We start from the raw sequence: 25,502 nt of genomic DNA on the forward strand, positions 1-25,502 counted from the left end.
TGCTGCTGTGAGCTTCCGTGCCTGTGTGTAACAGGCTGTCTGCCGGAAGCTCACCTGGCCCCGAAGGTGACACTGCTCAAACCTCCCCCCCCCCCCCGGGCGCAGACATTACCGGTGGGGGGTGGCAGAGGGGGGGTTAAAGAAAAAAATGCACCAACCTGAACCCGGAACCCTGCTTCCGGGTTCAGGTTGGTGGGGGCCCCTTTGTGGTGGGGGCCCTGGGGCACGTGCCCCGGGTGCCCACTCTTTAATCCGGCCCTGAGTGGAGCAGGAGGTCTTGTGAGACAATACACGTAAGGAGATGTCACAAGACTTGGTCAAAGATGTATGGAGGGGACTGGTTGTAGACAGTTTTGTATGATAATGTACATATCTTAAACTGAGTTTAAAGGGGATGGTAGCCAGTGAAGGGATTGGTAAGAAGAGGCAACATCCATAGGTAATTGGAATTATTTAGTCATATGTTACATCTCTATAGTGTGAGAAACTTTTCACCTGTATGTTACAGCACCAATTATCGGGCATGACACTAAGCCTATATACTAATTACAATCTTATTATATCTCCAGGCACTTCCGACTACGAAGAGAAACATGATCAGCACATATACTTATATCCGGATACTCCTCATCCTCATTCATGTCTTATACACCAAAACCTCCCAATGCAGTCTGGGAAATACAGAGCTGGAGGGAATAGAACAGGCTGGAGATATACTGATTGGTATTATGTTAACTCTGCATGTGGACAATGTATACAATCGTAACACGTTTACTGAGAGACCCCCCTGGACCACCTGCACCAAGTAAGGAACCGTAACATTGACGATGGGATTTTTTAGTGAGGCTCTTGTATAGCAGTGCCTGACCTTTACCAGGACTTGACTATTATTAATACCGAACAGTCTAAAAATTCTATTTTCTCTATCTAAAGGTTTAGTTTTGAGCACTACCAGCAGCTCCAAGCATCAATCTTTGCCATTGAAGAGATTAACAGCGATCCTGAGATTCTCCCAAACATTACGTTGGGTTTCCAAGCCTATGATCCATGCCTTACTGTCCATCAAAGCTTAGCAGGAACATTGCAGGCAGTAACAGGACAAAGAAAGGCCGTCCCAAACTACAGATGTCTTGTGGACCGTCCTTTAAGCTCTTTCATTGGTCATATATCATCTACATTTTCTATTCTCATGGCTCATATTCTCGGACTTCTTAGATACCCTCAGGTAAAAAATGTTTGATAATTTAAGAGATCAATCAGTGTTAGTTGTAGATTCAGAAACATATTGAGCAGTGAGAGTAAGGCTGGACTGGTCAACTAAAGGTCCAGAGCAAGCTTATGTAGTCACAGATTTAGAAGGGTATTGGGAGTTGGACTGCACTGATGAATTAACACATCAGAAGATTCCAAGGATAACATAGGCCCTACTGTGATAATGAAGCTTAGACATGAGTGGGTCCATTGGGTCCTGTAATGGCCAACCTTATCAGCATAATAATAGGGCAAAAGAGGGTTGTTAAATTAGGTGTTAGTCCTTTTTATGACCTGTGCGTGTAATGTAAGGTTCCAATGAACCCAAAAAGAATTGTAGAAATTCAAAAATAAGTGTGACTCAACCTATTTCAGGGGTGTGTGATGTAAAGTAATTTATATAGGATGGAGAACTTAGAGTGCACTAGCTGCCTCCTGCACCGATTAGGACAGATGGAGTGTTGTGTAAATTATGGTAGGCTCTCAAGAAATTCTTTCTCTTACAGTAATACCTCTGTTTTTGGACCCAAACGGTTCTGGAAGGCTGTTCCAGAAGTGAGCAATTCGAGAACTGAGCTGTGTGTTACCATAGGGAACAATGTAAATGTATTTTATTGGTTCTTACTCTCCATGGGTCAGGTGCAGAGTAATAAGTAGCAGTGCAAAAGTAACGGGATGAAGTACAGGCCTGGAGGTGGGTGCCGGCAGCTGGGGCAGGCTGGAGGAGCTGTTCCCCGTGGCCGGAAGAAGCATTGGTTACCCAAGGAAAGCATTGGCCGGTGGCTGCAGGATCAACTGTGGGAAGGGCAGCTGGCACCGGAGCAAGGGTCCACAGAGCTGGGGAAGGCTTGAGGTGTTCCTTATGATGAAGAGGAGAAAGGTTGAATCAGCAAGCTCAAACAATCCCCCGCTCCTGCCTCTCTCTGCCGCAACTGCAGAGAACACCCCTTTAGAGTAGGGATTCACTTCCTTATGACGGGGATCCCCTCTACTGTAACCTTGGTGTTCCTGAACACCTCAATGATTATCAGCTGAATAATAGTTCGGTTGACAGTAATCTCCCCTGATTTTATTGGGATAGCGAACAATGTTCGAGTACCAAACAAAACTTAGGGGGAAATTTTGTTCAAACATGAAGGTGTTTGAGAGTCGAGGTATTACTGTGTTTAAATATATAATATGATAATAGATATAAATTTTATAAACAATAGATATGAAAAGTTAAAAAAACACAACAAGTTAAAATTGTACAATATAAACCCTTTAAGGACCCATGATGTATACGGTACTCCAGAGGGTCCAGGGGGCTCTCTGAAGCCAGCTCAGGAGCTGAGCTCACTTCATAGAGAGTGACGGCTGGATGCTATCAACAGCAGGGTCTTCACCAGTGTCGGACTGGCCCACCATAGGACTGGAGGGCCCCCAGCTCCGGTGGGCCCCCAGCTTTAGAACCTGCACAGACACTGACTGACGTGTTGTTTCTCACTAGTTCTTCATTGGTGGGCCCCCAATTTTCCTCTGGTGGGCCCCAGATGACCCAGTCCAAAACTGGTCTTCACTATTCATGACGAGGTGCAGAAATTGCGACTGTGACTGCAGGGGAGTCATAGTTACTTACTTCTAGGCAATAGTCCCTGGTAGGGACCTACATTTTAGAAGTTTTAAAAAAAATTACATGCCCCCCCCTTCCTATTTTATATATTAAGAATAAAAATAAATGAGTAAACATATTATATTTTGTAGTGTGCATAACTGTTCTATAAAATAAAAATAATGAGAGACCCTTCTGGACCACCCCCACCAAGTAAGGAAACGTAATATTGATGATGGTTACCAAGACTTGATTATTGTGAATTCCGAATATTCACCACTTGGGTAGAACATACGTTTGCTTTGTTTTAGATTCTTGTTCCTTGTTTCAGGCAGCCGACATCTTGATCCTTTTTCTTACACAGACATAATCTTCTGTCTATATAACTATATCATATCAGCTGCAATGTTTATAGCTGAGGGGTAAACTGAATAAAAAGTGCAGAAGGCTCAGAATGATTTAATTGTTAACCTCTTGATTTACACATCATAAAAGATGAAGTTATAATTTATGATGCGTTGATATCTCCACTGATTTTACACATTCTAAAAATACTGATATTTTTTTCATCTAAAGGTTTAGTTTCGAGAACTACTATCAGCTACAAGCAGCAAATTTGGCATTGAAGAGATTAACAGCAATCGGGAAATTCTCCCAAACATCACGTTGGGTTTCCAAGCCTATGATCCTTGCCTGACTGTCATGCAAAGCTTAGCAGGAACATTGCAGGTGGTAACGGGACAGAGCAAAGCAGTCCCCAACTACAGATGTCTTGTGGACAGTCCTTTAAGCTCTGTCATTGGTCATGCAACATTCTCATGGCTCATATTCTAGGGCTTCTTAGACACCCCCAGGTAATGAATGTTTCTTACGTTGGTTTAGGAGATCAATGTTCTCATAGTAATAGATTCTGAAACATATTGGACAGTGAGACTAGGACTTGATCCATCAACTAGAAGAGCAGAGGATCATCATGGAGTCATAGATTTAGCAGCTGCAACAGGACTGGAATGAGGGAAATGGACAGCAAAGGATTCTGGCCTAAAGAAATGAGGAATAATGATGATGTTACTAGAACAATTTGGGCTGCCAAACCACCAAACAAAAGTGAGAAGTGTGTTGGGTCACAGAATAAACTAAGGTCAGTTATGTTGTTGACATGTAAACACATCTCCAACCATTATTTTCTACACAGATCAGCCCTTGGTCTACTAGCCCTCTCCTCAGTGACCGAAGAAAGTTCCCCTCCTTCTTCAGGACTATTCCCAGTGATGTTTTCCAGTCCAAAGGTCTTGCTCAGCTGGTTTTGCAGTTTGGATGGACTTGGATAGGACTTCTGGCTGAGGACGATGACTATGGCCAACAAGGGATTCAACTCGTCAGACAAGAGATAATAAAGGCTGGAGCATGTGTGGCCTTCACAGAAACCATTATTTTAAGTCAGGCAGATCGCAATGCTCCACACATTGTTAGTATAATAAAACAATCTTCAGCCAAGGTTGTGATTGTCTTCTCCAAGGACATTGATATATTTGCAATATTAATGGAGATGGTAAGACAAGGTGTTAGTCAAAGGCTATTTGTTGCCAGCGAAACCTGGTCGACCTCACAATTTTTCCAGGGAATCAACACAAGTCTTGTTCTAGGCACGATTGGTCTGGCTGTAAGCAGTGGGACAATTCCTGGATTTAAAGATTTCCTAAACAATGTTCATCCATCCATGCCTTCAGGAGGATCATGGGCAAAACTTCTCTGGGAAAAAACTTTTAATTGTAAATTTGTTAATGAGAACAATGTCACAGGTTCTTTATCTTCTCCAGTAAAACCATGTACAGGAGCAGAAGATCTTAGGAACGTAACAAACAGCTACAACAACGTTGATCATTTAGCAGTCACATATAATGTCTACATAGCAGTAAAGATTATCGCCATGGCCTTAAAAGTCCTAAGATCCTGTCAAAGAGATGAATTTACCAGTCTTCACCAGACGGGTGCTGATATTTCCAAGTTTGAGCATTGGAAGGTATTTTATATTTCAAATAAAAAAATGAGAAGGGAAGTCTGGCACAGCGCCAAAAAGTTATTACGGGCTGGGAATGAGGGACCATTAAAAAGAAGTCATATTTACCTCTGCCATTGCCCGCTCAGCTCCTGTACCCAAGCTGGCTGTCTTCTTAGCTCTCCTCCGGCTACGTCACGACCAAGTTGATGGATGCTTCGCTCAGTCAGTCAGTGACTGGGAAAGGACATCGCTGCAGTCACTGATTGGCTGAGTGGGGTAAATCCCACCCGCTTGTGATATTCAATCCGGGTCGTGATGTACCTGGAAACCAGAAGAAGAGGACACCTGGCAATGTAGCGGAGTTTGTTGATAAGGCGCAACGTGGGAAAGGGGTGAACATATTTTCTTTTTTAATTTCCCCCCACCCCCTACCCATAATGAATGTGCAGAAGTAGACTGTATTGCTTACAGTATTCTATAGTTATATCTTGGTTATGTTTCATAGTACCTGGGCACACAGTATGAGAGTTGAATTGAGTTTAGAAGAGGAGAGTAGTTAGATGAGCATAAGGAGTCAGTGAGAAGTTAGTTGCCTCTCGTGACCAAGCTGAAAAACTACAATACCCTGAGTAGACACGTTGACCTGTTCTGAGGGACATTTCTTCTGTAACCTCTGTAACCAGCACTAATCTTAGAAGGGAAAAGTTCTGAAGGACCTCCTAGGAATCAATGACCTTAGGGGACCTATGGTTCAGACAACTTGCCACCAGGAGCTGACCAGTATGATTTATCAACTCAGAAACCAGCTCAGGACACTTGCTGATGCTGCTCATGTTAACTGCACAGGTTCCTGATGATTGGTGGTAAACCCCAGTCTGTCCATATTAAACTCCTGTAACACTGGATTATTAGTGCAACAGAAAAGGGATCTTTCTAAAAAAAGAAAGAAAAAAAACATACATCCAATCTATACAAGTTATACAAAGCAAAGACAACAGTAAAGATATAATCAGAATTTGTAAAATTCTACTCCTCCCTAGAGCAACGAAGTCCTCATGAAAATGGTGAAGAAAATTGTGGTCGCTTCTTTCAGAAACCCTCACCTTGGTAGAACTCCAGTCCACCCTGTAGATCTTAAAATTTTTGGCAGCATGATATCAGTAAGTTCCTTCCCCTCCTTCTGGATCCAGAATAAGTGGGATTTGTAGGGGGTATTGAGGGGAAAGTTATGCTGCATATACTTTACCTCATTCAACACTCCAGACAAACAAAAAATTGTTCAGTGTTACTGGGAACATTGGGGCCCATTGCCCCCTTCCTGTTCATATTGGTGAAGACAACCTTGATTTAAACTATAAGACTGTACTCTTCCATACAGGGAGTGGACATAGTAGGCAAACACCACAAAATAGCAGCTTTTGCCAATTACTTTTTAATAATTACATCCAACCTTGAATCAAGCTTTCCAGCTCTTTTGAACATCCTAGCTCAATATGGTTCTTTTTCTAACTCAAAAATTAGCAATGAGTCAGAAGCCATAGGCTTTACTTTACCCAAAATGACATCAGTTATATATCAATACTCACATGGGCCCTCACACTATGTTAAACTGCAGGAAAATGCATATAAAATTATCACTAGATGGTATGTTACACCAGAACAAAAACCACTACTACCATTCCACTTCAGATCTCTGTTGTAGGTATGGCACTCATTGAAGGACTTATATGCAAGTTTAGTGGATTCTAGAAATCTCAACCCTCTGCCAAACCCCCCTTAGCCCAACATTTGAGAATGTTTTAATGAACATCCCATTCCTTCATCTGCCAAAAGCGACTTATTCAACTCTTAATATCAGGGGCTAAGCTTTCGATCCCTACTTTATGGAAAAGCACTAAAACTCCTTCTGTTGCTCAATGGCTTTGGAAGTTGGACTATTATATAGACTGGTGAAAATTTCTGCATTGTCATATTGCTCCTACAACTCATTTCGATCCCTCTCACAACCATGGTAGGGCGACTGAACAGCCACTTTCTTTCTTATATCTATAGTGTCTCTGACTGACTAATAATAAGATGGATCCTTTCCTGGAATTGACCACTTCGGAAATAGTGACATAATAACTCTCAATCAGAGGTGGTATCCCCTGCCCTCTTCTCCCTCCTTTTTCCTCTCCTGTTTGGTTCCTTTATGTTACATCTCTACATTTTATGTTAAATCTTTACCCAAACATGTGCATTCACCAATAAAGGTAGCTCGTCCTGGCCAAGAGGACAGGCAGCAGATGTCGATCACATTTTAAATAATAGAGATGAGCAAACCTGGGCTGTACGAACTCAAACCATTGGCTTTTGAATCCCGCTGTCTTCCCTTTTCGTGGGGAAGGTGGAGACAGCCTGAGTCCCGCCTAGAAAACAGGGTTAGTCGTGACTCCCCATGGAACAGGAAGACAACGGGATTGAAATGACAATGGTTCTTGTTCATACGTCCCAGAAGTTCGGCCCGCCTTGCTCATCTCTATGAAATATCATAAGTGCCCCCTTCTACACACCCTGTCCTTAGAGTGGAGCACACAATGTTCTTGACATGATATAAGCTAGTGGCATCTTCTACACGGAGATACCACAAAGTAGTGAAGATGTGGTTGAAGGTGTCTCCCATCAATAATATTCATGGCATTTCCTATTTACCAAGAATAGGACCATGGTAGGAAGGAGGAGAAGAATGCAGACTTCCAAACTCTGTAATTATCACCATTTCCATGAACACAAATGACTTAAAGGAGAAGTCCTATGAAAGTGTAAAAATGCAAAGTCACACACACCCTCGTACCCCGTAAAGTCGCCCCATAACAAGTGCCATTGACAGCCACCGGTGTTCTGAAGCTCTCCTTGCTGCAACATCTAGCTATACCCGGCTGAGTGATTGCCCGCTTAGCCAATCAGTGACTGGGGTGGGACATCGAGACGTTGTAGCTAGGAGAGATGACTAGACATTACTGACTTCTGCTGTGATTTGACATAGGGAGAAAGTTATAGAGACAATTGTATGTGAGGGCGGAGGCCTTAGAGAGCGCAATATAGGGGGCATAGGGGGCAGTATATGTGAGAGAAGAGGCTTGTGGGAAGCAGTATATATGAAAGAGAGAGGGGGGTCATAGGAGCAGCATATATGAAAGAGAGAGGGGGGTCATAGGAGCAGCATATATGAAAGAGAGAGGGGGGTCATAGGAGCAGCATATATGAAAGAGCGGGGCCATGGGAGAAGTACATATGAGAGTGGGGCCATGGAAACAGTATATAAAAGGGGGCCTATGGGAGCAATATATTATTACTGTGGGGGAATTAATTAATGGAAGAGAACTAATAATGTGTGAGGCCGTAAAAGGGACACTTTTATTAATTGTTGGCACTAATAAGGCGACTTTTGCGATGTGTGTGGGCACTGTTACTGTATGAAATACAAAAGGTGACAGAGGTTACAATCACTGATAACACACAATTTTGTAAACACTACAATTCCTGAGACCTCAATGGAAACAACATCATATTCATAACTCACTTTAAGTAACATCCAAAGGGAAGATGAGAGAACGATACCTCTGACAGTCCCCTGTATGAGACCCATATTTATATAGCCCTGCCATACCTTCCATTCTTCATGTCAAAAGTAGAGCAAAGGCCCATCCCATTCACATACAGTATATAGTCATTCGATTTACGGCAGGAAAGAAAACTGAAGCTCATCTGATGGGACGTTCCATCTCCCCCTTCTAGGCTCTCTATAGGGTATGAAGATTTACAACACCTCCCTATCCTCTGTCCTTAAAAGAAATACTTCTCCTCCAATCCAAGCTAAAAGTCCTTCATGTCAGGCCTCAACTAGGCTGTTCCACTATCCGAAGTCCTCAATTAAGCATACATGTAGGCAATATGGGGGGTGAGGCATCTATGAAAGGCGCGCCAGTGGCACATGCCACAGAAAAGGAACAGGTTCTTGCCTTCTACCGTAACCTTCTACCGGCAGAAATCAACACCACATCACGAGGACCAGCGTATGAGTATGTAGGTTTTAAAAAAATGTCCCCCTATATCTCTACTTCATTCTCTGAAATCTTATTACATACATTTATGTTGATAAATTCAACTAATCCTCGTCTATAATTATTGTTTTCACAGCTTCTACGCTACATAAAGCGAGCGAGGCTCACACTGAGTAGTGGTCAGGAACTATACTTTGATAAGAATGGAGACCCACCTGCAGTCTATGATATAGTCAACTGGCAACTGGGCCCAGAGGACACCATAAAACACGTCAAGATCGGAAGCTATGACACCACAAGATCTTCAGATCAAGTTTTCCATATAAACACAAGTAACATTCAGTGGCCTGACGGAGAACAGATGGTAAGAGAGATAGAAAGTATTTTTAAATTATTATACTGTTTTAATTCACCTATGCTTCCTACAGTTAATGGTCACCTCTAAAAAAATGTAAGGGGTGTCATGTATGGCATCATGGCGTCATGTGTGGCTTAGGTAATAACATCTAAGGATAGTTTTTTATTTCCAGTTCTTGTACCCTCAGGTTCCTCGCTCGGTCTGCAGTGAGAGTTGTCCTTCAGGTTTTAGGAAAGCGACAAGAAGAGGAGAACCTGTCTGCTGTTTCCAATGTGTTCCATGTCCTCAAGGAGAAATCTCCAACCAAACAGGTAAGAAACAGTTGTTATGTACAGGCTGCATTCACACGTCCACAAAGTCTGTCCACAATTGCAGACATCTTATGGAGCTGTGATCCATGCAGAAAAAAGAACTGCGATTAAAGCACGAATCGCTATTCTTCTATGAATAGGTCCATGCATTGCAGACAACTACAGATGCATTTCCATAGTGCTATCAGTAACTACAGGTCCGTGGCCATAGACAGCACTATGGAACGTGTGACCGTAGCCTAAGTTTCAGGATATAATTTTATACTAAATTGTAAAAAAAAATGTATCTATTGTAGATTCTTTGGATTGCGTCAAATGTCCATGGGATCAGTGGCCAAACCTTCAGAAATCTAAATGTTTCCCAAGAACCATAGAATTTCTCTCATATGAAGACCCATTGGGATCGACCTTGGTGGTGATTACAGTCATTTCCTCCTTGGTTCCTGCTTCCATATTACGACTTTTCATAAAATATAAGAACACTCCCATAGTGAAGGCAAACAACTACCATCTAAGCTGCTTTCTTCTCTTCTCATTGTCTCTATGTTTCCTCTGTTCCTTGGCTTTCATTGGTCCGCCCCAGGCTGAGAAGTGTCTCCTACGACAGTGTGCATTCGGGATTGCTTTTGTCCTTTGTGTCTCTTGCATCTTGACCAAAACTATTACAGTAGTGTTTGCCTTCTGGGCTACAAAACCGGGCAGCCGACTGAGGAAATGGACAAGTCTTAGAGTTTCTCTCTTATTTATATTCATATGCTCCTTATTACAGTTTCTCTTGTGTATCATTTGGGTGTCACTTGCTCCTCCATTTCCCCAGTACATTAGTACACAAGCACAACCCACAATCATCAGCTATGAATGTAATGAAGGGTCACCTATCGCCTTTTGGTGCATGTTGGGATATCTTGGCCTCTTGGCATCTATCAGCTTCATTGTTGCTTTTATGGCCAGGAGACTCCCCGACAGCTTCAATGAAGCTAAATTCATCACTTTCAGCATGCTGGCCTTCCTTAGCGTCTGGGTGTCTTTTATTCCAGCCTACCTTAGCGCTCAAGGAAAGTACACTGTAGCTATGGAGATATTTGCCATTCTTTGTTCCAGTTGGGCTCTGGTGATCTGTATGTTCCTTCCTAAATGTTTCATAATCTTGTTCCAACCTTACAAGAACTCTCGAGAACACCTGAAGAATGCAAGAGTCCAACCCCATGGATGATATGAAGATAACATGTTCTTTTGTTATGTGTGTTTTGTAGTAATATGAAGTTTTAAGTAGATCGCAATGATAACATTCTACTCATTGATTTCTCATAGTTATAACCTAATAACCTTACACATCCAATATTACAGTGTCTTCTGCAGCAGAGTATCGCATATGGTCCTAATGGAGTGATTCTTCTACTTTTTACAATACAGTAACCTCAGAATTTTTTTTTTCATTTCTGGGGAGTCCTTAGGCTGATCGCTACATTAACCCCTTCCTGACTACATCATGTAAATTTACAGCAGCTAGTAGTGGGCCAGATTTCATAGTTACTTTTTAAGTAGGTTGCACCATGTTGCTGGTATCCTGCTGCAGTGGCCAGGACTGAAGCTTTTTCAGAACTGGGCATTTAATCCCTAAGATCCCACAGTCAATGAAGACAGTGTGCTTTAGATGATTTTTTTGTTTTTACTACTGCTTCCTATCAGCACCCCCAAAGTTATCAAGGTGTCCTGTTAGCAGCCAGAGGTAGCCATGCCTGCCAGGTCTCAGATCAGCCTCCAGCATGCTGTCTATGATGGCAAACAGGTTCTGATGACTATACAAATTGCGTACCTGGTATGTGATGCTGCTAGTTGGTCCAATTACATCTATGCTTACAATAAACCACTCACCTTCTCAGAATAAGAGGTTGGTTCCACTAACGCCTGTAAAGAACTTCTTCTGCTGTAAAGTTTATTAAAGTAAAGACCTCTCTATCATTTTGATAAAACAGTTTCTGGATGTATCATTGCACAACCAACACCATGGGCGACTCATTTACCAACTATAAGACACATCACAGAGGGCAGATGCATAACTACCACCATAGCAGCCACAGCCACCACTGGGCCTCCTGAGCTGTCCTCATACTACCAAGGCAGATGCCTACGATAGGGGACACTTTGTACTGTGGGGAAGGGGGAGAGTAGGATACTAAGGGAGATGCCTATTTCAGGGGACATTATCTATGGGGGATACCAGGGGAGATGCCTTGCCTACCATGGGGGACACTAGGGGAGATGTGCACCATGGGGGCACTATCTACTGGAGGGAATACCAGGACAGATACCCAACATTTGTATTCGATCTACTGGGCAGAGGGCTAACAAACAAGGGGATTTCCTACAGTGAAATAAGGGAGAGGAGGGGGGCTAAATCAAAAGTTACGGGCTTGACCGAAGATGTACCCGAGTGGGACAGAGACTCTTAAAATCAGTGCACCCTTTCTTTTTCACTGCTGTGTGAACAGTGTAAGCTGCTGTGACAATCGGGAAAGTGCCCAGAGCCAGACAATCCACGTACTGCTGCTGTGATACTCAATCTGGTGACAGCAAGATGTAAGGTCTATTTAAGACTTCTACTTGAGTTATGGTAAGAAAAAAAAATTACAGAACGTCAGGATCATTGGATGTAAACCCACTGTGCCACATGACTGTCTATCCCAAAGTGTGTTGTTCTACACAAGATACTCCTGATGGTGGAGATAGGCTTTCCCGGAGAACATGCCAGGTTGTTGCCTCTTGAGACAAACAGAATAAGTGGAAGCTGGTCCTGGCAGACCAGATGGAAAGGGTGGTAACTACCCAAGTTGCCAAATACACAGTATAGGCAAATGTATAGACACTGGACACTCTAGATGCAAGTGACAGATGCTGGAGATCAAGACACAGGTGCTGCCAACATGCTGCAGCTTACACGGTGCAGCTCACACTATGCAGGTAACTTGGTAATGGAACAGATAGCTGGTACAAACAGTGGGTCAGGTTCACACTGGAATACAACTGGGAGTGCAGGGCCAGACAGCAGAAACACCAGGATACAGAAACACCACAGCAGAAACACAGGAACCAGGACAGAGAGTGCAAGCAGACTGTAGCTGGACTGTTTGGGGGTCTTATCTTTTGTGCCACGATCTCTATTTTTCATTGGTACCATCTTTGTGTAGATAGAACGGTCTGATCATTAATATGTTTATTGGTAATTTATTTTTGTGCGTTTTATATATAAAATGGGAAAGGGGCAATTTAAACTTTTATTGGGGTAGGGGCTATGTCATGTACCTGAACAGGATAACATGCGGTGCTCTACAAGTCCAGGATTACCTAACAGTCTCCTATAGCAACAATGCTTTTAGAATGACTTGCAGCACTCACTAGTGTGAACTGCAGCCATTGCCCATATTTGTATCCTATGACCTTCTAATTCAATAAGTGCCGCAGTTCACTCTAAGAGCATCATTGACACAATAAACAATGTATACCTACCCATTCTCGTACCCATAGCACTGCTCCCAGGTTTTGCTGACAGTGGCCGGCCTCCTGCAGCTCCTCTAGCTGCAGAAGACTGATAAATGACCTGCAACTATCCCTGATGTCACGTCATCTAAATCTCACTTCTAAATCAATGAAGATATATTGGGGCAAGAGATACTTGAACGCTATCTAGCAGGCTATGCCTCTATATTAACCTCTACATACAGATTATACAACAACATTGAACCACCAGAGGCTTGAAAAACCTAGCACCACTTTACATGGTAAGTCCATGTTCACATGCCGGAACAGACAAACCGTTCCGTGACCCGGCCGGGTCACGGAACAGCTGGTCTCTGCAAAGATCATCCCGGTTGGTACTGCAGTACTGGCCAGATGATAATTCCAGCCACAGAGTTCTGAAGCGGGCGCATCAGTACACGCCCGCATCAGGACTCCATATAGCACACTATAAAGCAAGTGTCCGGAGCCGCTCGCTTCACAGTGTGCACTGACATGCCTTTCTATGGCAGCTATTCAATGAATTGTGGCCGCAGAAAACTGACATGTCATTTCTTTGCCAAAAAAAACCTAAAAAGGCCAACAGCACCTTGGAGACACTCCAACAATGACCTAAGGCATATATACAGGATGCACGCAGGCCGGCTCACAATCCTTGGTATGAGCACTCGCAATTGTAGAAAGAGGAAATTCCCACAGCATACACAGTGAAATAGAGTGTGTTTATTCACACATCAGGGTACAGATAATGCAACGTTTCAGCCTCATGGCCTTTGTCAAGCTTGACAAAGGCCAGGAGGCCGAAACATTGCATTATCTGTACCCTGATGTGTGAATAAAAACACTCTATTTCACTGTGGATGCTGTGGGAATTTCCTCTTTCTACAATGTAATTTCTTTCCGGCACCGCGAGGGATCCCGGCTGGAGCATATTGCCGATTGCAACAACGGACGTACTTTTAGGCTATGTTCACACTACGTATATGTCCGGCCACATATTTTTCGCGGCCGGACATATACGTGTAAAACTCCGGCCGGAATTTACACAAGTTGCGGCCGGCTACGTACGGTCCGTGAACTTACGCCCCTAAGCTACGTACGCTTCCCGAGCGGCGTACATAGCGATCTGACAGCGGTCTTTTACTGGGATATCTTCGCCTAGCCCCTGACACCCCACAGAACCTTTTGGATCGGCACAAAAAGGTGTAAAAATGAAGAAATCACCACTACGTACGGGACTGCATTTCCGTCCCGAAACAATGGTTCATTTTTTACGGCGCCGCATACGATCCGGGCGTAAGTTCGTACGTAGTGGGAACTGTGCGGCAATAGATCGTATACTTTCCATTGTACGCAAACTAAATAAATCTCCGGCCGCTTATTCACGGAGCGCGCTACGGCCGGAAATTTACGTAGTGTGAACATAGCCCTATGTTGTATGAACATAACCTATGACTGTAAACCCAGGCCCTTGCAGATGAATGTAATATATGGTCAGCAGATAGTCTGTAATTGCAGATAGTATAGGCTCTACTTTATTTTGTGGTAGCATGATGCATGTAATTGTAGATCCCAGACCAGGCTAATATACAAACTTTTATGACCTTCTTCCCTGTTCATGGTCCATAATGGTGGGCGGCCCACAAATTACACTTCATGGGCCACTCCATACCCATGGAACCATGGTTAAATAACCATAAGAACAATTCAGACATGTTCTTATACCTTGACCACCTCTTCACATGACCCCGAACTCAACAAGGAGGACTAAAGACTAAAGACCAATGACCATATTTGCAATTGTCTACTGTACATCATTGAATGGCAATCCACTGCAGTCACAGTGACTACTACCTTTCCCTATGTAGCTATTACCCATCATAGGAGACATGAAAATGTAATTTCCAACTAAAAAGTCCCATCTGCACAGAGGTCAAATTTTCTTCTGCCCCGAGGTCCGTTGTGAGGGCTTCACCTCTGAGAATTATAATTTACTTAACCGTTTAGCGCAGAGCGAGATCCCTGATCATATGTAATTTACAGTCAGCGTATAACACATGAGTCTCTATATATAGGAGACATTTATCCTCGGCGTGATCTCAGAAGACATTGAACAATACACTGTAAGTAGTCGGCATGCATGATATAGGATTGTTTCTCCTGGCACATATACATCACACTATAGGATCACACTTTTTACTTAGTTTATAGTGAGTGTAGATATCAGAACTGTGTGTGTGTGCGCGTGTGTGTGTTTGTGCGTGTTTGTGCGTGTGTGTTTACATTCTTTCTCCCTAGTTATGATCTGGTTCATATATTGCACATTAAATACAGTATATATTCCTATTACGTATAGTACTGCACTGACAGTGCCGAATGGTCTATTTAGTGGCAGTGGTAAATTTGAAAATGACAACTGTAAATGCCTGAGAGTGCGGTCTGATGGGGTTCGAGAGGTCCATACAAATGTATTGGGCACAGTTATGTACTGTAGGTTATTCACAGGATTAGCTCAAGAAGTCATCTTCAGATTGAAAAGTCAGCGGCTCTATCAGAAATTTCAGGTAAGATTCAGGTGCACCGATACAGAGGAGCCATGATGTGTGTGGGGGGGGGGGGGGCAGAGACAGAAAGGGAGGGAAGTTCCTGTAGAAGAAGGGAGTTGTCAGATAAGGAGGTATCACAAGACCACGGCCGTATTCACCACTAGGCACCCGTCGTCCGGCTGATAATACGGCCCTGCACAAGACTAAGTCAAAGATGTATGGAGGGAGCTGGATGTAGACAGTTTTGTATGATAATGTACTTTTTGTAGATACTGGAATTGCAGCCAGGGAATTGATTGGTAATAAGAAGGGGCAATAATCATAGGTAATAGGACTAGATTAGTTATATAGTAAATTTCTATATTACACCTATATTATACAACACCAAGTATCGGGCAGGACACTAAGCCTATGTACTAATTACAATCTAATTATATTTCCAGACACTTCTGACTACGAAGAGAAACATGATCAGCACATATACTTATATCCGGATACTCCTCATCCTCTCTCAATGTATTCAAGCCTTATTCACCAAAACCTCCCAATGCGGTCTGGAAAAAACGGAGCTGGAGGGGATAGAACAGGCTGGAGATATAATAATTGGTATTATGTTAACTCTGCATGTGGACAGTGTGTATATTCCTTACACATTTACTGAGAAACCCCCCTGGACCACCTGCACCAAGTAAGGAACCATTACATTTTTTGTAAAGAGGCTGTTGTATAGCAGTGCCTGACCCTTACCTGGACTTGACTATTGTAAACTCCGAGTACTCAGCGCTTGGGTAGCACATACTTTTGCTGTGTTTTAGATGTATTCTTGCTCCTAGTTTCAGGTAGCCTTTATCTTAAACTTTTTTCTTACACAGACATAATCTTCAAAATTATCCTATGGCCATAGTGTTCCCTTTGTTAACTTCTTGATCTATACTTTAGAAAACATGAAGTTATCATTTATTATGAGTTTATATCTCCACTGATTTTACATATTCTAAAAATTCTAATATTTTTTCTATCTACAGGTTTAGTCTTGAAAACTACCAACAGTTCCAAGCAGCGATCTTTGCAATTAAAGAGATCAACAGCGATCCCGAGATTCTCCCAAACATCACATTGGGTTTCCAGGCCTATGATCCTTGCCTGACTGTCATGCAAAGCTTAGCTGGAACGTTGCAGGTGGTAACGGGGCAGAGCAAAGCCGTCCCCAACTACAGATGTCTTGTCGACAGCCCTTTAAGCTCTGTCATTGGTCATGCATCGTCTACATATTCTATTCTCATGGCTCATATTCTGGGACTTCTCAGATACCCTCAGGTAGGAAATGTTTGATACATTGGTTTAAGAGATCAATAAATGTTCTGTTCATAGATTCAATGTTCAGTCATAGATTCAGAAACATATTGGGCAATGAGAGTAAGGCTTTAAATAAGAAAGCCAGAGAATTCTTAAGTAGTCACTTATTTAGAAGGGTATCGATAATTGGACTGGACTGATGAACTTGGACAGCAAAGGATTGCCTGGATGGCATAGACACTTATACGATAATGAAGATTGTCCATGAGTGTATTAAATGGGTCCTTTTATTGGCCAACCTTATCAGCAAATATTAGTAGGGCAAAAGAGGGTTGTTAAATGTTCAGGCGTTCACCTGTGAATGTAATGTAAGGTTACAATGAACCTAAAAAGAATCCTGGATTTTCAGAAGAATTTCTTTTGGTAGACACACCATACCCTAGATGGACACTACCATGAATTTTCAACAGTGGTTATCTACAGTACAGACCAGAAGTTTGGACACACCTTCTCATTCAAAGAGTTTTCTGTATTTCATTGACTATGAAAATTGTAGATTGTAGCGGCATGAGATTCCATCCGGTTTGTGTTTAGTTGGACCATCATTTATTTTTTAACAGGACAATGACCCTAAACACACCTCCAGGCTGTGTAAGAGCTATTTGACCAAGAAGGAGAGTGATGGGGTGCTACGTCAGATGACCTGGCCTCCACAGTCACCAGACCTGAACCCAATTGTAGATGGTTTGGGGTGAGCTGGACCGCAGAGTGACGGCAAAAGGGCCAACAAGTGCTAAGCATCTCTGGGAACTCCTTCAAGACTGTTGGATTACCATTTCAAGTCTTCATCAAGACCAATTCATCAAGAGAATGCCAAGAGTGTGCAAAGCAGTAATCAAAGCAAAAGGTGGCTACTTTGAAGAACCTACAATATAAGACATACTGTATTTTCAGTTGTTTCATACTTTTTTGTTAAGTATATACAGTAATTCCACGTGTTAATTCATAGTTTTGATGCCTTCAGTGTGATTCCACAATTTTCATAGTCATGAAAATACAGACAACTTTTGTTCTGTACTGTATAATGAAATATAGCATGACTACTAAAGAATTTTTCAGTTAGCTAATATAACACTTAATGACCTCCCTCGCCTAACCACTACCACTTTTATAGAGCCCCGATCCCACTGAGCTAGATATGCCTGCTCGGAAAAAGCAGGCGTCACAATGGCATCTCAACTGATTAACTAGGCAAGCAGGTCCTTTTGCCCGCACTGATATAGGGAAGTGTTAAGTGGCAGGACAGAGCTTGGTGAGATAGACAACAAAAGGGTCACAGAGTAAACTAGGGTCAGTTACTTTGTTGACAAGTAATCCTACCTACAACCATTATTCTCTACACAGATTAGCCATTGGTCTACTAGCCCTCTCCTCAGTGACCGAAGAAAGTTCCCCTCCTTCTTCAGGACTATTCCCAGTGATGTTTTCCAGTCCAAAGGTCTGGCTCAGCTGGTTTTGCAGTTTGGATGGACTTGGATAGGGCTTCTGGCTGTAGACAATGATTATGGCCAGCAAGGGATTCAACTTGTTAGACAAGAGATAATAAAGGCTGGAGCATGTGTGGCCTTCACAGAGACCATAATCTTAAATCGAGCTGATCGTAATGCTCCACACGTTGTTAGTATAATAAAACAATCTTCAGCCAAGGTTCTAGTTGTCTTCCCTAACATTGACATTGACTTTTTTCCGATATTAGTTGAGATGGTTAGACAAGATGTTAACCAAAGAATATTTGTTGTCAGTGAAACCATGTCAACTTCAAAATTATTCCAGGGAATAAACACAAAACTTGTTCTGGGCACGATTGGTCTGGCTGTAAGCAGTGGGACAATTCATGGATTTAAAGATTTCCTAAACAATGTTCATCCATCCATGCCTTCAGGAGGAACATGGGCAAAACTTCTCTGGGAAAAAACTTTTAATTGTAAATTTATTGGGGAGAACATCACAAGTTCTTTATCTTCTCCAGTAACACCATGTACAGGAGCAGAGGACCTCAGGAACGTAACCAACAGCTACAATAACGTTGACCATTTAAGAGTAACATATAATGCCTACACAGCGGTAAAGATCATTGCCATGGCCTTAAAAGACCTGATATCCTGTCAAAGTGATGAAAATGCAGCTCTTAACCAAACATGCGCTGATATTTCCAAGTTTGAGCACTGGAAGGTATTTTATATTTGAGATAAAAGTTATAGAAAAATATATTTCAAGATCTTAATGTTAAAGAGATACTTCCATCTGGGGTAGTTTGTCCTGTCCAAAGTATCCACAGCATTTGCTTTTCTTTGGCGATCCAATAGAGAAAGAACGGTGTTGCATGGCCTGCAGCTCCATACAGTGGGGGTTTAGGTTCCCCGATCTCGAGATCAAGGGGGGGGGCAGCAGTGTGACCCACCCCCCATGATTTTTTAGCAATTCCCTATGCTGTAGATACTGTGGATAGGGCATAACTACTCCTGCCAAATAAGCTGAATAAAAAATGCTGCCACCCTTGGACAATATTTATCATTTTTTGCAACTCTGATTAATTGACCCTTTTACCCATGAAAGCAATAAAGGTTTAGCGTGCAGAAAGCCTATCATGCCTTATATACCAACAAAGCCAGCTCAGACTGTGGTATTTATTTGCTAGTCTTTACTTTGTTGAAATGGTTCATCTGTCAATAAAATTTGTGTGTGTGAATAGATTAAAGCTGGTCTGTCAAGAACTGAAGTTCCATCTCTTCCTTGTACACTTCCTTAAGACCCATAAAGGTACTCTATACTTTCCCTATCCTCTGTCCCTAGCTGAACTACTCCTCCACTTAATCCTCCATAGATACCTTCCGATGGCCTCCTATCCTAGCCTCTACGTTGTATTGTCCTGCTTCCATTTGGCTGTGCCACCAATTTAAGCCCTCACTTATTCATGCACACGGCTAGGCAGAACAGAATACATGTTCATGTGATTAAAGTAATTTCCAATAGTGAAACATCCATTGATCAAAATTTTACGGAATAAATTATAAATTTCAAATTCTGTTTGTTTATATGTCCAACTTGTCCTTATCTCCAATTGCCTTTTTTATTCACAGCTTCTACGCTACATAAAGCAAGCAAGGCTAAAACTAAGTAGTGGTCAGGAACTATATTTTGACAAGAATGGAGACTCACCTGCAGTTTATGATATAGTCAACTGGCAACTGGGCCCAGATGATACTATAAAACACGTCAAGATTGGAAGCTATGATACTACAAGATCTTCAGATCAAGTTTTTCATATAAACTCAAGTATCATTCAGTGGCCTGCCGGAGAACAGATGGTAAGAATAATACAGATAAATCTGGGCAGGCACCTGATAGGTCAGATGAAGAGTGTTCTAGTGTGGCGGCCATGACTAAATTTCTGTAACTGGACATGGCCAATGTAAATAAAGATGCCTTTATAGCTCTCTGTGGCATCACAGAGGCATGATAAGTACTTAAATCCAGTTCTCTGACCTTTAAGGCCCTAGGGTCAGTTGGTGAGGGTTCTAGGGTAATTATATTTATCCTACAGTATATGGTACCATGCATCTTTGATGGCTTGTGTAGCATGGGGAATAAGAAGTTCCACTACAGTATAACAAAAAATTAATAGAGACGGCTATTTTTTCCCTTTCATCTCTACTCTTAGGTTCCTCGCTCGGTCTGCAGCCAGAGTTGTTCTCCAGGTTTTAGGAAGGCAACAAGAAGAGGAGAACCTGTCTGCTGTTTTCAATGTGTTCCATGTCCTCAAGGAGAAATCTCAAACCAAACGGGTAACAAACTATATGACTTTTCTACAGTACACTTAATGTGAAAGTATAATTCCTTTTAAATGAATTATTTGTAAAATTATTTTGTTATTTTGTTTAGATGCTTTGGATTGTCTCAAGTGTCCATGGGATCAGTGGCCAAACCTTGACAAATCCAAATGCCTCCTAAAGACCATAGAATTTCTCTCCTATGAAGAAGCATTGGGATTAACCTTGGCAGTGACTACAGTCCTTTCCTCCTTTGTTCCTGCTTCCATATTACGACTTTTCATAAAATATAAGAACACTCCTATAGTGAAGGCAAATAACTACCATCTAAGCTGCTTTCTTCTCCTTTCCTTGTCTCTATGTTTCCTCTGCTCCTTGGCTTTCATTGGTCCGCCCCAGGCTGAGAAGTGTCTCCTACGACAATGTGCGTTTGGGATTGTTTTTGCCCTTTGTGTTTCTTGCATCTTGGCCAAAACTATCATGGTGGTGTTTGCCTTCTGGGCTACAAAACCGGGCAGCCGACTGAGGAAATGGACGAGTCTCAGGGTTTCTCTCTCATTTATCTTCCTATGTTCCTTATTACAATTTCTCTTGTGTATCATTTGGGTGTCACTTGCTCCTCCATTTCCCCAGTACATTAGTACACAAGCACAACCCACAATCATCAGCTATGAATGTAATGAAGGGTCACCTATCGCCTTTTGGTGCATGTTGGGATATCTTGGCCTCTTGGCATCTATCAGCTTCATTGTAGCTTTTATGGCCAGGAGACTACCAGACAGCTTCAATGAAGCTAAATTCATCACTTTCAGCATGCTGGCCTTCCTTAGTGTCTGGGTGTCTTTTATTCCAGCCTACCTTAGCGCTCAAGGAAAGTACACTGTAGCTATGGAGATATTTGCCATTCTTTGTTCCAGTTGGGCTCTGGTGATCTGTATGTTCCTTCCTAAATGTTTCATAATCTTGTTCCAACCTTACAAGAACTCTCGGGAGCACCTTGTGAGGAATGTGAGGGTCCAAACCCATGAATGACATGAAGATAATATAATTGTTAATGTGTGTTTTATAGTTTATAAAACTTTACTTAAGGTAGATCATTATACATCACTGAATTTACTTTTCATAGTCCTAACCCAATCACCTAACACATCGTACTTTGGAGATGGCTCTAATAAACATATGTAGTATAAGTTTGGCAAACATCCCAGGGAGACCAGCCAAAGAAAACACTGTCGGCTGCTGTTTAAAGCGCTCATTACAGTGAAATCCTAGGTGCATTGCCCCCTGGGAAACATCAATATGCAAAAAGGTCCACAGAGTCTCAGTTACAAGTCTCAAAACACGGGACTAGCCAGATATCCTTCAAGGATAGGACCTAACAAAGGGGTGGCTCCTGTACAGAGACCACCAAAACCACCAAATTAAGTGGCCCCTTCAGTCAATATCCAACTCAATTACGAGTCTAATGAAATGACCAGGCAAATACAAAAGCCAGGTATCAATCCACAGAGAGATGTTTCGGGGTGTTGACCCTCATCAGTGTGGAGCAGGATTCTGGGAGCCATGCCTAGTAGATCAATATGGCAAACAGATCACTGATCTCCAGTAGGCCATCCAAAGAAGATACTGTTGGCTGATGGTTAATGAGATAAATACAGTGAAATCCTTGGTGCATTACCCCCTGAGAAATATCAGTATGCAAAAAGGTCCACAGAGCCAGTTAGTCTCAAAACACAGGACAAGCCATATATCTCTCTAGGGAAAGACCTAGCGAAGGGATGACTCCTGTCCGAAGACTACCAAAATCAGCATATCAAGTGGCCCCTTCAGTCTATATTCAACTCAATTAGGAGTCTGATGATATGACCAAGGAAATACCAAAGACAGGTATCCATCCAATAATTGTAAGTACTTATGTGAGCCTAAAGCATCCATTCCTGTACTTTTCCCACAATGGAACCCATACATTTTATTTTTCACCTTTGGGGAACCCTTCACTTTACATTGCTACAATAAACCCTTTCTGGCCATATAGAGTACATTCACAGCAGCCATAAGGGGGACATATTTTATAGATTTTCCTGGCTAAATTAGTACCAAGAGGGGGCACAGGTTTAGGGGAAGTCAAGTGTCTTGTGTTCAAGTGCCTACTGCAGTGGCCAGGACTGGAGCTCCTCCTATCTACATAGGTCATTGAACCTTTTATATCATGTCAAAAGTGACCATGGGATTTATGTGGTTAACAGAAGAAGACAACTCCCTACTGTTTCCTATAGATTCCCTCACAAAGCGACCACTGTGTGATGATGGTAACAATGGCAGCCGGAGACCTAAGAATGGCCTTTAGTCTGCTGACTACGGAAGGCAACCAATTTCTGCCTGTGCCTAATCGGCGTGCATAATACACTGTCTGGGAGATCTGTACTGCAGTGCTTTACATGTGCCATCCGTAGGTCATAGAGTTAAGTCGCCTAGGGTGCCAATAAAATCATAATAAATAAATAAATTTAAGAACATAAATAGAACAGTAAATAAAATTCTAATGAAATGATTTGCAGATCTCATAGACCCATAGGGCTGGATGTGAGGGGAAGCAAAGACGTGCTACAGCTCTGGGGACGCCTCTTTGACTCTTTGCACTGGATAATAAAAATATTTTTCTATGGACAGATATATGAAAGGTATCATGTGTCTCTTTGATCTAACAGCATCTAACAATGTTAACAGTTTGGAACATGAAATCATTTTAAAGGAAAACTCCGGGCAGGGCAATTTTTTTGTAAAAGTGCCGTGGAGGCTGCAAGTAATGACGTGCACTCACCTCCCCGGCTCCAGCACTGATGCAGTGTACTGCAGTTTCAGTCCCCTCTATCCCCAGACGCTTCCTGGCTAGAGAGGGGACCCAGGTTGTGATGTATGAGGCACGCTCAGCAAGTAAGCGGCCATAACCGGGCCCTGCCTCGGCTGCTGAATGCCTGAGTGGGTCTGATACGTCATGACCCGGGTCCCGTCTCTAGCCAGGACTCAAAGCAGCGGTACGCAGCAGTAGCGCTGGAGCTGGGAAGGTGAGCGCTTGTTATTTGTTTAATTTTACCAAAAATTTTCAAAAAATCGCCCTGCCCAGTGTTTCCCACTTGTCATCACCTACTGGACATTATTGAACGGCAATTCACTGCACTGTGCTATTACCTATCATAAAAATGTAATTTCCACCTGGAAAATCCCATCTGCTCTGGTCTAATTTTCTTCTGTCCCAAGGTCCATAGTGGGGACTTGGTCTCTGAGGATTGTTGTTCATTTATCTATTTTGTGTATACAGTAGCGAGATCCCCGATCATGAGTAATTTGCAGTCTCTATATACTGTACTGGAGACATGCATCGTTGGCGTGATCTTAGAAGACACCGGAGAATGTAAGTACTCGTCATGCATAGAGGAAAATTTTCTCTTGCTCAAAGACATAGGATGACACTTATTATTTAGTGTAGCTATCAACAGTGTGAATAAGTAAAAAAGTGGAATTTTTTTTTTTTTTTGAATTTTTGTCGATAATTTTGCACTTGAAAACCAACCCTCCAAATTTATATTTATGGCTTATTATTTCTTCCTCCTCTGCTTATAAGACCCTAAAAGTTTTCCACTGATGAGAAATCATTTTCTGACATTCTAAATTTATTCTGCGGGTCAATATAATCGCAATAATCCCAAATTTGCCTTATTTTAGTTTTGTTTTACCATTAAAAAAAAACTAAAAAAGAAAATCTTTTCTATGCAACATTCTGAACCCAATAAAACCACATCTGCTATAAAAATAATAATAATAACATTTATTTGTATAGCACCAACAGATTCTGCATCTGAAAGTATCAATTACTCTTTCAGTAAATTAATATTTGTTCTGATCTTTACCCAATAACCTCAGATTATGCTCCTGCTCTTGTTTTAAGTTTCTTGATTTCCTTGATTTGGGCCTTTAAGATATTTAAAGGTTTCCATCTTGTCCTCTCTTTCCCTTATTCCTCCTATAACATATATAAGGGTTTCCATCATGTGCCCCTTTCCCTTCTTCCCTCCTGTAACATATATAAAGGTTTCCATCATGCCCCTCCTTTCCCTTCTTCCCTCCTGTAACATATATAAAGGTTTCCATTATGTCCTCCTTTTCCCTTCTTCCTCCTGTAACATATATAAAGGTTTCCCTCATTTCCCCCTCTTTCCCTTCTTCCTCCTGTAACATATATAAAGGTTTCCATCATGTCCTCCTTTTCCCTTCTTCCTCCTATAACATATATAAAGGTTTCAATCATCTCCTCCTTTCCCTTCTTCCTCCTGTAACATATATAAAGGTTTCCATCATGTCCCCCCTTTCTTTTCCTTCCTTCTGTAACATATATAAAGGTTTCCATCATGTGCCCCTTTCCCTTCTTCCCCCTGTAACATATATAAAGGTTTCCATCATGTGCCCCTTTCCCTTCTTCCTCCTGTAACATATATAAAGGTTTCCATCATCTCCTCCCTTTCCCTTCTTCCTCCTGTAACATATATAAAGGTTTCCATCATGTCCTCCCTTTACCTTCTTCCTCCTGTAACATATATAAAGGTTTCCATCATGTCCCCCCTTTTCCCTTCCTCCTCCTGTAACATATATAAAGGTTTACATCATGTCCTCCCTTTCCCTTCTTCCTCCTATAACATATATAAAGGTTTCCATCATGTCCTCCCTTTCCCTTCTTCCTCCTATAACATATATAAAGGTTTC

General features: G+C 42.1%; 2 protein-coding genes across 2 annotated transcripts; both read left to right on the plus strand.

Moving 5' to 3' along the window:
* Positions 1-593: 593 nt before the first annotated feature.
* LOC138784967 (extracellular calcium-sensing receptor-like) lies at positions 594-10,769 on the plus strand. The gene is made up of 8 exons (XM_069960675.1): positions 594-805; positions 934-1,225; positions 3,425-3,574; positions 4,038-4,865; positions 5,885-6,004; positions 9,024-9,251; positions 9,433-9,556; positions 9,853-10,769. The coding sequence occupies exons 1-8, from the start codon at positions 594-596 to the stop codon at positions 10,767-10,769; spliced, it is 2,871 nt and encodes a 956-aa protein (XP_069816776.1).
* A 522-nt stretch (positions 10,770-11,291) lies between these two features.
* LOC138784983 (extracellular calcium-sensing receptor-like) lies at positions 11,292-21,776 on the plus strand. The gene is made up of 7 exons (XM_069960676.1): positions 11,292-11,375; positions 16,062-16,306; positions 16,644-16,935; positions 18,319-19,146; positions 20,055-20,282; positions 20,636-20,759; positions 20,857-21,776. Exons 1-7 carry the CDS (start codon positions 11,292-11,294, stop codon positions 21,774-21,776), a joined length of 2,721 nt encoding a protein of 906 aa, XP_069816777.1.
* Positions 21,777-25,502: the final 3,726 nt, after the last annotated feature.

Source organism: Dendropsophus ebraccatus, chromosome 1, assembly GCF_027789765.1.
Source record: "Dendropsophus ebraccatus isolate aDenEbr1 chromosome 1, aDenEbr1.pat, whole genome shotgun sequence".
NCBI classification, from domain to species: Eukaryota; Metazoa; Chordata; class Amphibia; order Anura; family Hylidae; genus Dendropsophus; species Dendropsophus ebraccatus.

Bases quoted from the DNA above. Each gene is read 5' to 3' on its own strand.
- LOC138784983 (XM_069960676.1), top strand. From the start codon at position 11,292: ATGCCTGCCAGGTCTCAGATCAGCCTCCAGCATGCTGTCTATGATGGC. The intron at 16,307-16,643 runs GTAAGGAACCAT...TTCTATCTACAG, and splicing joins CCCTGGACCACCTGCACCAA to GTTTAGTCTTGAAAACTACC. The intron at 20,760-20,856 runs GTAACAAACTAT...TATTTTGTTTAG, and splicing joins AGAAATCTCAAACCAAACGG to ATGCTTTGGATTGTCTCAAG.
- LOC138784967 (XM_069960675.1), top strand. From the start codon at position 594: ATGATCAGCACATATACTTATATCCGGATACTCCTCATCCTCATTCAT. The intron at 9,252-9,432 runs GTAAGAGAGATA...TTGTACCCTCAG, and splicing joins GGCCTGACGGAGAACAGATG to GTTCCTCGCTCGGTCTGCAG. The intron at 9,557-9,852 runs GTAAGAAACAGT...TATCTATTGTAG, and splicing joins AGAAATCTCCAACCAAACAG to ATTCTTTGGATTGCGTCAAA.